General features: G+C 43.7%; 1 protein-coding gene and 1 pseudogene across 3 annotated transcripts in view; one reads left to right on the top strand and one right to left on the bottom strand.

Annotated features, from left to right (window-relative positions):
* GALNT8 (polypeptide N-acetylgalactosaminyltransferase 8) overlaps positions 1-8,903 on the bottom strand; it is a 49,881-nt gene extending 40,978 nt beyond the window's left edge. The window contains exons 1-2 of one of the 3 annotated variants that reach the window (XM_059683817.1): positions 8,364-8,903; positions 187-481 (exon numbers count right to left, since the gene is read on the bottom strand). In XM_059683817.1, the coding sequence (XP_059539800.1) occupies positions 187-481; positions 8,364-8,574 (506 nt within the window). In that variant the 5' untranslated portion in view covers positions 8,575-8,903. The remainder of the gene's footprint in view (positions 1-186; positions 482-8,363) is intronic. The other 2 variants (XM_059683815.1, XM_059683816.1) reach the window with 2 other exon arrangements.
* A 3,236-nt stretch (positions 8,904-12,139) lies between these two features.
* Positions 12,140-14,518, top strand: LOC132228033 (vasculin-like protein 1; annotated as a pseudogene).
* The last annotated feature ends 1,917 nt before the right edge of the window (positions 14,519-16,435 follow it).

Genomic DNA, 16,435 nt, shown 5'->3' on the forward strand with positions numbered 1-16,435 from the left:
AAAAATAAATTAAAAACAAGAAGTCTGCTCAGGCAGCCTGCTAGAACTTTCTATGCCCTGAACCCTTCCCCACCAATTTTCCACTCCTCCAATCCTCTTTTCCATCCTTGACTTTTCACTGCTCCCAAAGTTCATCCCCCCAAATTAAAGTGAGGTTCCTATGAAGCCCAACCTTGTACATCCTACCTGGGATGCCGCGTGTCTGGGATGGACCGGTTCAGGGGCAGCAGGTTACTGAGGTAAACATTGTAACCAAACTTCTGGAAGAGGTCCTGGGCCCTTTTCTGCTGGGCCTCAGAGAGATCCTCACCCCACTGCTTGAAAAGTGGTGAGTTTGGGAAGAGTTTCTCTCTGGGTCTGTGTTTCTTTGTCTCGCTTGCCTTGGCTTCCACTGCCTTTGGAACAGGTTGTTCATCTCTCACCCTCTTCAGTGTGTTGTCCACATTTTCTTGTTGCTTCATAGCCAATTTCATACTTTCTTCTGCAAATGAAGGGCAAGGGAGAAAACATTTCAGTGAATCCTTAGCTACCTGGGGGCACTGCTTTGCATTCAAATTTCACCACAATGTCTTCCTCTCCAAATTCTGAAATTGACCAGCTCTTGTCTCAGAGGATGCGATATGTCAAGGAACTTGTCAGAGCCATGCCAACCTGTCCTGGCAAGGTGTGCACTGGAACACACCTCTCCTTTCAGCTCCATCAGAACTTGTCTATCCTGAGTCCCAAGCCTTCACAGTTCCTCCAGTAACTGTCATCTGAGAAATATATTGACCATAGAGAACCTTTTTCAGAATAAGGCCTGAGAACCACTTACATCAGAATCATCTGTTGGATTATTCTAAAATGCAGATCTACAGGCTTATCCCCAAATCAACTAAATCAGAATCTCAGGGTCAGACAGGGGTAGGGAAAGATGCCAGAATCAGCACTTTTTTTTTTTTTTAATCCTCATCTGAGGACATTTTTTCATTGATTTTAGAAAGTGGAAGAGAGAAGGAAAGACAGAGAGAAATATCAATGTGAAACACGTCAATTTGTTGCTTTCTGCATGAGCCGTCAGAGCACTGAGGGCCTAGCAGAGGGCTGCTGACCTGGGCCCTCTGACCCAGGGCCCGGGTCAGAGAAGAGCTGCAGGCTCCAAGGTACGTGCCCTCAACCAAAATAGAACCTGGGACCCTTCCGTCTGCAGGCCGATGCTCTATCCACTGAGCCAAACTGGTTAGGGCCAGAATCAGCACTTTCAACAAAATCAATGAGTAATTATTTTCTACAATAAAATGTGAGAAGCACTGCACTACACTATCAGTGGCTACTCCTTCCTACCTGTGTGACCTTGGCCAGGGGCTTTCTCTTCTTGGTGCCATAGGTTTACCAAGTGCCTCAGAGCATTGCGGTGGTAACTGTGGGGCTTAATACCTGTGAAGTGCTTATGACAGAGCCCGGCACACAGTAAAGCGTGGCTATTTTCTTTTCTCTGGTTTTTCTGTTTCTTCTATTTGGGGGTGGGGGAGAGGTGAGGAAGGATATTGAGAAGAGTGGAAAACTTTTCAAATTGTTATGCTAAGAAATGGGAGTGAGAATTTATTCGTAAAACAGAGCATTGAGGGCCTAGCAGAGGGCTGGCTGAGGCAGGGCCGTGAGTGTGAAGTGGCTCAGTTATGGGGATTTTTCCAGCAGTGCTCAGCACTTGGATGAAGGCACAGCAAAGACAGGCAATTGATTTCACACAATGTTGGGGGGTCCTTAGAAGAGTGCAATAGAACAAGTGTGCAACGGAGTTGTGGATTGCGGCAAAGCTGGAGAAAGGGTACTGTAACAGAGAACAACTGAGGGGATATGCTGCAGTCATGAAGCTGTGATCAGAAAGGACAGCTTGAATTTGTCATTTCACAGGTGAGCAGTTCTGGGTGATGACAAAGTCCAACATATACCATAGAAATATGAGGTGGGATGGAGGTAATGGACTGCATAGATGGGAAGGCAGAGCTGTTGAATGGGTCATCCACAGGACATTGCAGTGGCCCAGAGTGATAGCAGGATTTGGGGCAGAGCCAAAGACTGAACCAGGATCCATTGCAAAATCTGTAATGAGTGAGGAAACCTGACAGGGAGGTCAACAGAGGAAATGCTAGAGGGCAGCCAGGTTTACATAATAAGGTAAAGAGCTATCACCATAGCTGTCTGACTCTCCTTTCTGAGATCGAACCAAACCTAGAGCCCATTAATTGTTCCCAAGTCCAACACTGACAATGACACTCCTCAGCATCAAATCCCAAAGTGGTCACCGAGATACTCCACCATGGGGACCCTCTTAGCTCCCACTAATCTTCCCTCAAACCTGTACTACATTCCTACCAGACTGATAGGGTCACCTCTAGCCCATGTAGTATATCTTCTTGCAAGTTGAAAGAATCACCCCCCCCTCCCTTTTATTTTTTTTGATAGTTGCAGCTCAGGTATTACCAGCTCGGCCAGGACACATCTCACTGTGTAAACTGCCTCTGGGCAGATGCAGCCCCAAGCACAGCACATGGCTTTGTGAGCAGAACAGGGGCTGGATTTCAGCTGCATATACAGCCCCTTAAAGCAGTGGTTCTCAACCTTCCTAATGCCTCAGCCCTTTAATACAGTTCCTCATGTTGTGGTGACCCCCAATTTCATTGTTACAAATTGAACATAATTAAAGCATAGTGATTAATCACAAAAACAATATGTAATTATATATGTGTTTTCTGATGGTCTTAGGCGACCCCTGTGAAAGGGTCGTTCGACCCCCAAAGGGGTCGCGACCCACAGGTTGAGAACCGCTGCCTTAAAGGGAAGCAGGAAAGTCCGCAAGTGGGAGGAGGACATGTTTGAAAGGTAGCAAAACCCTGCCCAAGAAAAAAGAGAATCAATTACAGATGTGCTTAAGGCAAAATAAATAAATGCATAAATAAATAGATAAATAAATAAATAGGTCAAAGAAAACTCAGAAAGAACAAATAAATATAAATGGAGTGTCTTTCAAAGAAGGCTCATGTGAATACCCTGCATATTTGCATATTTGCTCAGGTAGACAAAGTGAGAGCAGAAATTTTACAATATTCCAAATTGAATAGTATTTTTATTCAAACTTTTCTCTACTAAGCATGTGGGGGTCACAGGGTTACCTTGAGTTCTCTGTTCCTTTAAACTCCCCTGTGTTTCTCTTTGGGGGGAGGGGGCATCTGATTTTCCTCTGTTACTCATTGCTGCCAACTGGAAAATTGTTTGGACCGGGACACCTTAGAGTCAGTTTGAGGACATAAGTGCAGAGTCCACAGGAAGAATACAGTGCCACTAGACCAGCCATGGGCAAACTATGGCCCGCGGGCCGGATCTGGCCCGTTTGAAATGAATAAACTAAAAGACCGTACCCTTTTATGTAATGATGTTTACTTTGAATTTATATTAGTTCACACAAACACTCCATCCATGCTTTTGTTCCGGCCCTCCGGTCCAGTTTAAGAACCCATTGTGGCCCTCGAATCAAAAAGTTTGCCCACCCCTGCACTAGACCATTCTCAGTTTATACAGAAACTTTCTAGGATCCAAACAGGCCACACCCAATGTCACCATTCTGCAGAAGCCTTTAAGATGCCCTGGGGAGTTTTCCAAAAAATTCCTTCGAAGTCATCAAACCCTCCGCAATAGGGATATCATTATCATCGTGTATTTGCTTTTGTACTATATGATGTTTAAATCCATGTTTAAACATCCTTATTGAGTTATGATATCCTCCAGTCTTCCTGGAGGCAAAGAGCAACCAGGATGCTGCATAACTGAACAGACTTCTTTTCAGGAAGCCCTTTAGGAAAGAGCCTTTGTAATCTGGAAACAGGGTCCAGAAGACATTGTGAAATTTACCTCAGCTGGTAGGGAGTGCCTGACACCGCATCATCTTAAAGTGGATAGAATGTGGGGTGAAAGGGCAAGGGCTACGCCCTCCATCTTGCCCCGGATCCTTCATTTTTGGGCAGCAGCCATTAGCCATGTGCTCAGCAAGGAGCTTCTTCCCAGAAGCCCAAGCCTCGGCTAGCCACACCTAGGATTTCTTTAAACTAACCAATGATAATCAAGGGAAGTGCACGCCATAGACACAACCACATCCTGTGTGACAAGACCCCGACTTGCGCCTGGCCAATTGGCAGGACCCACAGTCCTCTCTCCTCCCCTTACTCCAACCCCCCTATAAAACCCCTCGCCTCACAGAGCTCTCTCTCTCTGCCTCCTGCCGCCGCGTTGGCAAGTGTGGTGGACGGGGAGCTCAAGCTAGCTTGAATAAAGACTCTATGCTTTTGCATCAGACTCGGTGCTCCCTGGTGGATCTTTGGGGGATCTTGAAATCTGGGCATAACATGGGGAGCATCTGAAATAATAAGAAAAGGAGGAACTGGTCATTGCAGAAGGAAAGGGAAGCACACCGGTGGCTCCAGATGACTTGTGGAGGTATAATGTGTTCTAGCTGCAGGCAGAACTGATATGGGCAGAAGTAGAATGTTGGGGAACCAGCTAGAATTGTAAGAAATATTAACCATGCTCTGTTAACCGTGATTGGTTTGTTCTGATTAAAGAAGGCACATTCTAACCTGGGTGGTAGCCGCACTCTGGACCTCAGAGCTCACCTGCAAATGCAGCCCATCCCCCGCATTTGGAGCTGCCTATTATCATGGAAAGATTAACAACTTTCTGGTAGAAACCAGAATCACCAGCTCTTTGAAGATACCCCACTCTTGCATATCATTAAGCCCTTTGAAGATCCCCAGCCCTTTTGCATGCCTGCAGGCCTTTGCAAATCTCCAGTCTGCTTACCTGTTAACTGCCCATTTGGCATACCCTTTGGCTATTTCCTCATGTAATATTTGTCCTTCTAATCAATTTAAGTAGCTGGCTTATGGTGGGGTGCAGAGCAGATTTTTGTGGATGACCTGCTGCTCTCCCATGCTGCCGGCAATAATGAATAAACGCTCATATAGAAGTCAACCCTGTCTCTGCTTAATTGGTTCAAGTAGTGATAGGCAGCACGGGCCCATTGATTGTCCGGTTACAGAACTCCTGCCACTTTAAGGCCCGAGGTGGCTGAGCCCTGGGGTTGGGTGAGCGAGTGGTGGCATGGTCTGGGTATTCTATCAAGGAATGACAATGATTGTCCAGGTACATAGGCATCCTTTTGGTGATGCTACACTGAGCATATTTGCAAGTCAATGTCCACCCCAGTCGGATGTGCTTGTGGACGAAAGGGGCCACATGCTGACCTGACAAGCTCAGGGGAGGCCTGCATGGCAGTTTTGCAAACTCGGAGACCTAAAGTAACCACAAAGGATGGTCTGAAATTAAACTTTAACTAAAAGCAGTTATGGTGGGCAATTACGTCCTAAGCCGATATCTTCACTGATAAGGTCAACCTTTACCGTAACTGAGCCTATCTGTCTATTTGCATCTAAGATAACATATCCTTGGGATGTCTGGGTAATTTGTGACTTCCCTTTTTATGGAGCCCCTGGGGCACAGCCAGGTGTGCTGGGCCCAGGACCGATACCACAGATTCCTTGTTAATTGTTCCTGCACCCACCTAAGTATGTGTCCATCATTTTACTTTTTATCCAATCCCAGGGGTTTCCCCGCTTTGCTTTATCCCTCCTCCTTAGTCTATCACCAATGAATTTCATAACCCACCTGTGTTCCTCCTTTGATTGGAATGTATAAATACAAATGTAACCCCGCCATTCTCAGGAGCATTATCTCAATTCGTTGAGGTTCTGCTTCCCGGCATATGTCGACAGTTTGGCTCAAATAAACTCACAAAATTCTTAACAGGTTTCAATGGTTTTTTACGTTAACATGCTCAAAGCCAGGGCTTCCAAGAGTGACAATCTTATCTGTTTCATTACTCTCTTATCGTGTATCACTCTTCCCTCCATCCTTGTCTGCCTGTCCTCTGTCCTCTTTTTCCCACATTCATTCATTCATTTACTCATCCAATTAATTTCTATGTGCTAGACACAGGGGATTAAGTGGTAAGACACTCCATGCGACATTCCTGAAACCAGCCCCTATGAAACATGCCTTTCAGAAAATTATACCACAATAAAATATGAAGAGTCTTATGAGGGAAGATGTAGAAGGTGCTATGGTGCTTTATGATTCCTTTTTTCTATGCCCATCCACATCACTTCCTTTTTTTCTGTCTTGTCTCCACATACATTCTTCCATTCCCTTGCTCTGGACTCTTGCTCTTTGCTCCTTTTTTGTCCTCATCTCTTTAGTCCTCTATTGTCCTGTTTTTCTTTCTCTCTTTTCCTGATTTAGTCCCTTACTTTTTATCCTCCCATCTGTCCTTCCATCGTATCCCTCTGCCTCGCCCTGAACCTGGGCAATGTTCAGCTTTCATCTTAAAAGACACTTTCTCCACCGCCAGCCCCCACGTGCACACAACCACACATCTCTGCAGCCACTTCCCTGCTCATACATTCAACCTCCCTTCAGGGGCGCAGGCGTTTGACCCCTGCAATGACAGGGATCAGGGTAAACATTCCTGCTTCCCTCACTGGTGTCAGATGCTGAGACACATAACATTCATAGGGGTTAGAGTCAGAATCAAAAGCAAGCCCCAGAATTCACGTGAAGAGGTTTAAATGTGGTAGACCTTATGAAGTATGGTAGCAATCATCTCAGGTAGAAACTGTAGTTTAACTTTAACCCTGCTGTTTGGCTTCTGTACTTAGTTGCTTTGTTTAACAATAGAAAAGTTATTTTGATTTCCTGAACTGTATAAATCATCCCACTCGATTGAATACCTTATTAACTGTAATGTGAATATCCCACTGATTGTGATCTTACTGGTTATCAAAGCACATTCTTCTGTACCTGGGAAACAGGACAGCACAATTATCCTAAATTGTTTTAGTGGCCACAGATAATGCGTTCCAGTTGGCTCAGTGGTCCCAAGACCAGGACAGCGCAATTACTCTAAATTACCTCGATGGCTCTAGATAACGAGTTCCTGGCAACTCAGTGGTCTCAAGACCCAAGGGCTCTAGATAATGAGTTCCTGGCAACTCAGTGGTCTCAAGACCCAAGGGCTCTAGATAATGAGTTCCTGGCAACTCAGTGGTCTCAAGACCTGAGAGCTCTAGATAATGTGTTCCTGTCAACTCAGTGATCTGGAGACCCAAAACTTTAATTAACATGCTTAATTCTGCTTCTGTAAACTGCTTTTTTGCGAACCAAGTTCCTCATTCCAAACCCTGGGATGTAATCAATACCTTTGTGATTTTTGCCTATATAAACCTGGTTTTGCGGCCATCTTATCACTACGAGATTTGGGAGAGCAAGATGCCCCCTCATAGTCCCGAATTGCAATAAATGTGACTCTTTAATTCGACTTCTTGAGGCGTCCTTCTGTGATTCGCAGGGTACATTATAACACTTAAGGGCATTATGTTAAATGAAATAAGTAAGAAAGAGAAAGACAAATACCATTTAATTGCACATATATGTCAATCTAAAAGTGGGGGAAACAAGCTCATAGTTACAGAGAACAGATTGATGGTTGCCAGAGGTTGGGGGGAGAGGGGAGGTGGTATGTGTGAAAGGGGTCAAAAGGTACAAACTTCCATTTATAAAATAAGTAAGTCCTGAGATGTCTTTTAATGTACAGCATGGTGACTACAGTTAATAGCACTGCATTGTGTACTTGAAGTTGCTAAGAGAGTAGACCTTAGAGGATCTCATCACAGGAAAAAAATATTTGTTATTATGTGTGGTGGCGGGTGTGACCATTTCAGTTAGTACAAGAATTGAATCATTACACTGTACACCTAGAACTAACATAATGTTAAAGGACAATTATGCCTCAATAAAAGGAAGAGGTTAATATGCGACACTGCATGGATTTCACAACCCTGGGAGGCTGGCAGATATGGTCTCATCATCTCCACTCACAGACCAGGAGCCTCACTGGGAGATATAAGCACTGGCTTTAGACCACTCAATCAGCATGTGACATCAGGGTTCCACCTCAGGTCCTCCAACAAGCCCATCAGTCCCTGACAGCAGCTCAAGGCAAAATGGAAATGAGGCCTTAGCCCCAGAGATAGTTACCTCTGTTTGTCAGCCCTGCCACACAAAGTCCTAAGGTCAGGGCTGTGCGGAAAGAGTCCTGAGCTTCTCAGATGCTAAATTGAGCACCTAAGAGATGAAAACGTGAACTCTTACTCATTTTAAAATTTCTCCCCACTCCTTTCTTCTAAGAGTCCCCAAGTGTGCATGAGCATGTGTGCACGGGCATGCACGCACGCACACACACACAGAATCCCCTCCAAGTGACTGTTAAAACTTACGCAGATGCTGCAACTCCAACTCCAGGTGAGAAAGTTTCTTTATCACCGTCTCGTTCCATTCAGACAGAGGGAAGTGAAGCTCCTTTTGGACACCACCCAGAATCAACTTTTGTAAAGTCATCTTGGTATAAACTACCAGGAGGAGATTGTAGACAATAACGAGAGTCAGCCCAATGCAGAGAACTTTGCAGAGATGTCTCCTGAGCATCATACTCCTACTCCGGCTCGGCCGCTCCCTGCGGGGCTGAGTGTCGCTGCTCGGGAAGCTAAGGATCAGAATCAGCCGAGCCTGGTCTCCTGGGTGCAGAGATGACACCCTGCCTGCTGAACCAGATGTTCTCCGACTGGAAAGCTGGCACAGGCTGCCTGGCTTCTCCCTGAGCAGTGTCAGGTGTGGAGTATGTCAGGGCAGCCACCCAATGAACGGCAGGCTCCCTGGGTACACCTTGCACTGTCTCAGAAGTCAAAGTCAACAAACTTGAGGAGAGCTTTCTAAGGTGGAGGTGAGCCCCAGGCGATGGCCCTGCTTCACTGATCCCTGCCCTCTGCTAGCCATCTGCACACAGCTCTGCACACTCAGGTCTGATAGTGGGGAAGGGCATGTAATAAGAATAGAGCCACAATCCTTTAATGAGTATTCACCTTACTAACTATAGATAAGAAGTTTTCTTACAGACCCTGGGAAACTGGAGGATGTGCTGCAAGGAGAAAAATAGAGCTGTAAATGATAGGAGACACCTTGGGGCCCGAATGGGTCCGTTGCTCAGAAAGGAAAATGCATCTTGAGAACAGACAAAAAACAGGACAGTTTTGATTTGGTTGCTGTGCCTGGACCCTGTTGCCCTCTGGGAGTTTGCCTCAGGAACGCTGACCATTCTCTTCAAGATCCTGGAAGGAGACTCAGGGACCACGGACCCTGCAGCCATCCCCACCCTTCCCCCTTGTATGCAGCCTTTCTTCCTTATTCCTATGTAACCAGCCAGCTAGTAGGAGATGCGAGAGCATATTTTTGTGGATGACCTGCTGCTCTTCCACACTGCCAGCATTCTTGGAATAAACGCTCATATATGGTTCCACCCTGACGCTGCTTAATCAGCTCAAGTAGTGACAGTCAGCTGGGACCCACTGATTGTCGGGTTTCAGTTCCACCCTGCTCCAGCTTCCACTAACTCTTCGGCTCCCACACCTCACCTTCACTATATGTTTTGGACAAATCATTTAATTACCATCACTGCAGACTAAACACTGAAATTGTTCCCCAGAGCCAAAAGTGTATAGTTCTAAGTCTAGTGTTGGGCTCCTCCATAATCATATCTCTCCCTGTGTCCCAGCTCTGGCACACCTTACTAGGTCTCCAAATCAACAAGAGCTGGGGCAGACATTTAGGTTAAAGTACAGAGATGTGGCTTTAGAAAAAGCAGGTAGAACAAAAAATAATAATAAAATGTAAGAGTGTTTTATACCTGTTGTTCCCATGCCCTCACCTACAAATGAGAGTCAAAATAAATGTAAAATGGATGATCATGTCTATTTAACACTTGAAATGGAGTAGACCATTTATCTCTAATTCTCCCCACTGAAGACAATTAAAAACTTTGGGTTCTATAAATAAAACAAACATGAACTCTCTGAAAGGTGGAGAAAAGGGCTATGGGAACAACATAGTGGTGAGTTCCCTGGGTTTTCTTTTTGCCTAATATATCCTAGACTGAATGCTGAGTAAGTTGCCAAACTGTAAATGCCAACAGGAAAAGACAATAAAAGCCCCAAAGAAAATCCTGTTCTCTCTAGACAAAGGAACAGGACAGGGGCAGCCCAGCAAGATGGAAAACATTCAGACAATAACTGCTATACTCCAGCCAAACACCACTTAAAAACCTGTTACACTACACCCATCCCATCCCATGTGGGAAGCCTCGACTACCACCCTCTCCCCCGCTGTGACAAGGTGCCCCTTCCTTCATCCCCTCTGGGATGGGGCCGAAGAAGGAGCCATAATTTTTATCTATGCCCCCCAGGGTGTCAGTAAGGAAACAGTAATGAAGTGGCCCGCCCTCTCTCAGCCAGTTGGTATCAGCAGAGGCCTAGTGGGGAACCTGAACTTCCTTCCCCACAAGCAGTAAATGTATTTCCTCCTACCCCCAGGTGTCAATAGAGGCAAAGTGGGAAACCTTGACTTCCACTCCCACTTGACAGCAAAAAGGTGGCATCTCCATTTCCCCACCAAAGAGTGTCAGGGAGTCCTGCTAAAACAGAAGATTCAATTAAGATCCAGAGTCACACAACATAATACTCAGAATGTCGAGGATGCAATAATAAATAACCTGACATACCTAGAACCAGGAAAATCTCAACTTGAATGATACCATCACCAATACGACAAAGATGTTGGAATTATCTAATGAGGATTGTAAAGCAGTCATCATAAAAAAAAAAATGCTTCAATAAGCAGTTATCAACATGATTGGAACAAATGAGAAAAAAATGTCTCTGCAAAGAAATATAAAGTCTAAGGAAATAAAATAGAAAACCTAAAAGAAACCAAATTAAAATTTTAGAATTGAAAATACAATAAATAAAATTTTAAATCACTGGAGAAGCTTCAAAGGCAGAATGAAAGAAATAGAGAAAAGAATCAGGGAACTTGATTAGAAAACAGAAAGGACAGTAGAAATTATCAACCTGAACAACAGAGCACGAATAGACTATAAACCTCAAGAACTGTAGAATATAGTAAAAGGTTTAGTGTTTCATCAGAGTCTCAGAAGGAAAGGAGAAATGTGAGGCTAAATAAGAAATTGAAGAAATAAGTTGGCAAGGGGAAGAGCTTTGTTATGGTTGTGGGCTCACCAGCTCTGCGGGATTAGGAAGCTGAGGACGCATCCTCAGACATCGCGGTGTCTCGTGCCTAGCCTCAGCCCGGCCGCTGCCCATGTTAGATTTCTGTGGCCTTTTAAATGATTGAATAATGATGGATATGGATTCGAAATAATAAATGACTTCTCTACTGAAGCAATAGAAGATTCTTCACATCACTTCCAGTAGCTCAATTTCAGTCTTCAGGAAAGGGCAAAACAAGTGAAATACAGAAAACTGAAGAAAAGAAAACTTCACTTTGGAACTGTCTTTCTCCTTGACTACTCCTTAACCCCCATCTTTCTACTTGCTTTAATTTTGCTGTGAGTTTATAACTAGTGAAGAACAAAGAAATAGAAGATACATTTGGGAGCTTTATACCAAGAAATTTGCCTTGAAAGCTGCTATTCTTTGGAGGGAAAAGTACATCAAATTCCTGTCTAATTTTTTAAAAACAAGATTTCTTATATCCTTAGATTTTGAAGAATAAAACAAATATAAATTCATATCTGCACTTTTTTTAGCAGCTGTGTATGAATAATGAGATTTGTAAATTAAGGGCTTTGTCAGTGGATGTTTTGCGACTGGAGTTGAATGCTCAGAAGATCTTTTATAGCTCTTTAATATTATATTTTTGATTATCACTTAGATGACATTATTTGCCCTTGCAAGTCCACCTGTCTTTCTAGTTATGCCCTTGTTATGAACAGTGTTTGTACTCACTGTGCAAACATCTATGTATTATCTATTTAAACAGCATCATAGAGCCATCACTCAAGGAAGTTGAATGAGGTGAACATAGACATAGGTCTTTCCCCTTCCCCCCATTTTTAAATGTAACAGATACTTTCTTTATCTTCCCCTTCTCCTTTCCCCTCCCTCCTCTTCCCTTTTGGAAACCATGTCAGGAACTAGGCAGTTTAGATGAGCAATTGAGGGGACTGAGAGAGTGATCCACACAGAGCCTGGCTTCTTTGTGCTTCATCATAAGGTGTGCTGCTGGTCAGCCTTATTAAACACCCTTCTAACGAGAACCTTGTGGGAAATCAGCTGGCAGACTCAAGGAGTTCAGGAAACAGGACCACAGAGGTTACACTCTGGGATCCTGGCCATGAGGTTGGATGCCTCACCTTGCTGAAAAGAGACACTGGACCTAAATGGCGCAGCATGACTTTGTTCCTGCTTGGCTAAATTTTTCAACACCACAGGCAGTGAAGTCACCTACAGCCACCTTTGAAAAACACGGAGAGCACCTACCCCGAGGAGATGGTAGATTTGGAGTAAGCCGTCATCGTCGACATAATTCCTCTGATGGCTTTTTTAACAATGGACCTCTACAAACTACAGGAGATTCTGGCACCAGCCCTCCCTGTTTCGCCATGATTCTGTAGACTCAAGTGTCTCTAAGGGAGCATATGCTGGAATCACAGGAAACCTATCTGGTTGGCATGGCTCTTCCCGTGGTCATGATGGCATGAGCCAGCGTAGTGGGGGTGGCACAGGAAACCATCACCACTGGAATGGCAGCTTGCACTCCAGGAAAGGCTGTGCCTTTCAGGAAAAGCCACCTGCAGAGATTAGGTAAGAAAAAAAGAAGAAGACGAGGTGGAAAAGTTGCAGTTTGAAGAGGAAGACTTCCCTTCTTTGAATCCAGAAGCTGGCAAACAGAATCAGCCATGCAGACCTATTGGGACCCCTTCTGGAGTGTGGGAAAACCCACCTGGTGCCAAACAAACCTCCAAAATGCTAGTTATCAAAAAAATTTCCAAAAAGATCCTGCTGCTGCCTTCTCTGCTGCATTCACCTCACCAGAATCTCACTATGCAAATGGGAACAAATCATCCAACATGGTTCCAAGTGTCTATAAGAACCTGGTTCCTAAGCCTGCACCACCTCCCTCCAAGCCCAGTGCATGGAAAGCTAACAGAATGGAACACAAGTCAGGATCCCTTTCCACTAGCCAGGAGTCTGCTTTTACCAGTCCAATCTCTGTTACCAAACCAGTAGTACTGGCTGGTGGTGCAGTTTTAAGCTCTCCCAAAGAGGGTCTCTCCAGCACCACTCCTCCCATTGAGATCAGCTCCTCTCATCTGACCAAGTTGACCCGCCGAACCATTGACAGGAAAAGCGAGCTTCTGAAGACTCTGAAGGATGACTGGGATGGAGACTTCTCAGAGAGCAGAGACTGTGACAAGCTGGAGGATTTGGAGGACAAACAGCACACCTGAACCAAAGGAAAATGGAGAGGAAGGCTGTCATCAGAACGGCCTCCCTCTCCCTGTAGAGGAGGAGGGGAGGTCCTCTCACACTCACTGGAGGCAGAGCACAGGTTATTGGAAGCAATGGGATGGCAGGAGCATGCTGGAAATGATGAGAATTACCTTCCCCTCACAGAGGATGAGCTTAAAGAGTTCCATATGAAGACAGAGCAGCCGAGAAGAAATGGCTTTGGGAAGAATGGCTTCTTGCAAAGCCGCACTTCTAGCCTGTTCTCCCCTTGGAGAAGCACGTGCAAAGCAGAGTTTGAGGATTCAGACACTGAAACCAGTGGCAGTGAAACATCAGATGACGATGCCTGGAAGTAGGCACATAAATGTTCACAGTTAAATCTGACCCATAACCTCAGCTTGTGTGCTTACGGAGAATACAAAAAAAATATTTTCCTTTCATGTTGTTGTTGAATATTTCATGCACAAGGGAAATAATCATATCCCAAAGAGAGAGCGATTGGCTTGTTTAGCTTTTGTTGTTTTTCTTTCCTGTTATTTTCTTAGTAGAGAAAATTTGTGTGGTGAGAAATACTTTTAAAATACACACACAGTATATATGGGGCGATGCACAAGTGGACGCTGACAGAGAGGAGACACTGGTCTGCAGCAATAGCTTCCACCAGCCTTTGGGGCACTCACCCCTGTGCTCAAGCAATCATTGTCAATGACAAAGTGACTATTGAAGTTATAATTGTATTAAATTAATGCTAATAATTTGGATATTTTATTTTATTTTTGGCTGCTTGGGTAACGTTAGCCCTTAACCAAGCATATGTGGGGGGCAGGGGGGTTTGTTTCTTTTTTTTCTTTTTTGGGTACAGCTGTAAAATATTTGGATATAGGAAATGTGTTATTCTTGCAGCCTTGATATTCAGGGTGGATTGTAAAATATAAATTTTTGTGAAATTTCAAAGATTAAGATTATTTTGATAACATTATTTACAGGTTTAAAAGATGTGGTTATCACAAGTCTTGAAGGGGAAACTACTGCATAAAATAACTAACTTGGAATAAATATTTTGCATCAGTTTGGATAAAAAAAGGAAATAAGTTGGCAAAAGACATAAATCTACAGATTCAAAAAGCTGAGAGAACTGCAAATAAGATAAATCAAAGAAATTATGCCAAGACACATCATAATCAAACTTTTGAAAACTAAAGACAAAGAAAAAAATTGAAAACAGTGAGACAGAACCAACAGCTCACCTGTAGGGAGAAAAGAACTATTTGAATGACACAGAATATAATGGAGGAACCACACACACCCTGGATCAAGCTGAAAATGGATGAGTTTGAATGCACAAGTCACATCTATATATATAAAAGCCTAAGTGGCCAGCTGGTAGCTATAATGTGCACTGACCACCAGGGGGCAGACACTCAATGCAGGGGCTGAAACCACAGGCATGAAAACATGGAACAGACTGATGAATCTCAGAGGGAAGTGGGGAGGCAGACGTGGGGAAGAGATTAACCAAAGATCTTCTATGCATACTAGAGGCTGGATGCACGGATTCATGCACCAGTGGGTTCCTCAGCCTGACCTGCAGGGATCAGGCTGAAAATAGCCCTTGGCCTGGCCTGTGGGGATCAGGCCAAGACCGGCTCTCCAACATCCCCCAATACATGACGGTGACTACAGCAATGTTTGAAAGAAAACCAGTACCCAATGCCCACATTCTCCAATGCAAGGGACCAATGTATCTTAAAGAAATGATTGATTCTGGAGCAGGACAAATACAAGATGAACCCGAAGCATCTTGTAATAGCAGAAAGTAAAAAAATGATCAGAAAAGGAAAAGTAAGACAAAAAAACTAAACAGAAGTACAAGAAAAAAGACTGGAAGGAAATATGCTGAAATGATAAGAATGGTTTTATTAAGATTTCATTACTCTGTTAATTCAAATGTGTAAATTAGCAGTACAGGCAGTTAATTTACTTTACTTTTTCTACTTCTTACTTGTTTGCTGATATGGTCTTAACAGCTTCATAATGGGAAACATTAGCAAATTAATGGTAATTTTTTTAGATTAGAAATCATGATGATTTTATTTTTTATTTTTACCTTTGCTTTCATTTTGTGATTTTTTTTATTTTTAAAGTATTACGTATGTCTCCTTTTTCCCTGATTGACACCCCCCACCCCCGCTGCCCCCAGCCCCAGCTCCCCTGCCTTCTCTCTGAGGTTGGATGGTCTGTTCAGTGTTTTTTTGTCTCTGGATCTGTTTTTGCTCATCAATATATGTTGTTCATTATATCCCACATATGAGTGAGGTCATGTGATATTTGCTAGTATCTTTCTCTGACTGCCTTATTTTGCTTAGCTAATGCTCTCCAGGTCCATCCATGCTGTTGCAAATGGCAAAAGTTCCTTCTTTTTTACAGCAGCGTAGGATCCCATTGTGTAGATATACCACTGTTTTTTAATCCACTCATCTGCTGATGGGCACTTAGACTGTTTCCAAATCTTAGCTATTATAAATTGTGCTGCTATGACCATAGGAGTGTATATGTCCTTTCTGAATGGTGTTTCTGGTTTCTTGGGTTATAGTCCTAGAAGTGGGATTACTGGGTCAAATGGGAGTTCCATTTTTAATTTTTTGAGGAATTTCCATACAGTTTTCCACAGTGACTGCACCAGTCTGCATTCCCACCAGCAGTGCACAAGGATTCCTTTTTCCCCACATCCTACCCAGCACTTGTTCTTTGTTGATTTGTTGATGATAGCCATTCTGACAGGTGTGAGATGGTATCTCATTGTAGTTTTGAGTTGCATCTCTCAGATTAGTGATTTGGAACATGTTTTCATATGTCTCTTGGCATTCTGTATATACTCTTTTGAAAAATGTCTATTTAGGTCCTTTGCCTATTTTTTATTGGATTGTTTATCTTGTTAAGTTGTATGAGTTCCCTGTAAATTTTGGAGATTAAACCTTTATCTGAGA

The sequence above is a fragment of the Myotis daubentonii genome, chromosome 2 (genome assembly GCF_963259705.1).
Source record: "Myotis daubentonii chromosome 2, mMyoDau2.1, whole genome shotgun sequence".
NCBI classification, from domain to species: domain Eukaryota; kingdom Metazoa; phylum Chordata; class Mammalia; order Chiroptera; family Vespertilionidae; genus Myotis; species Myotis daubentonii.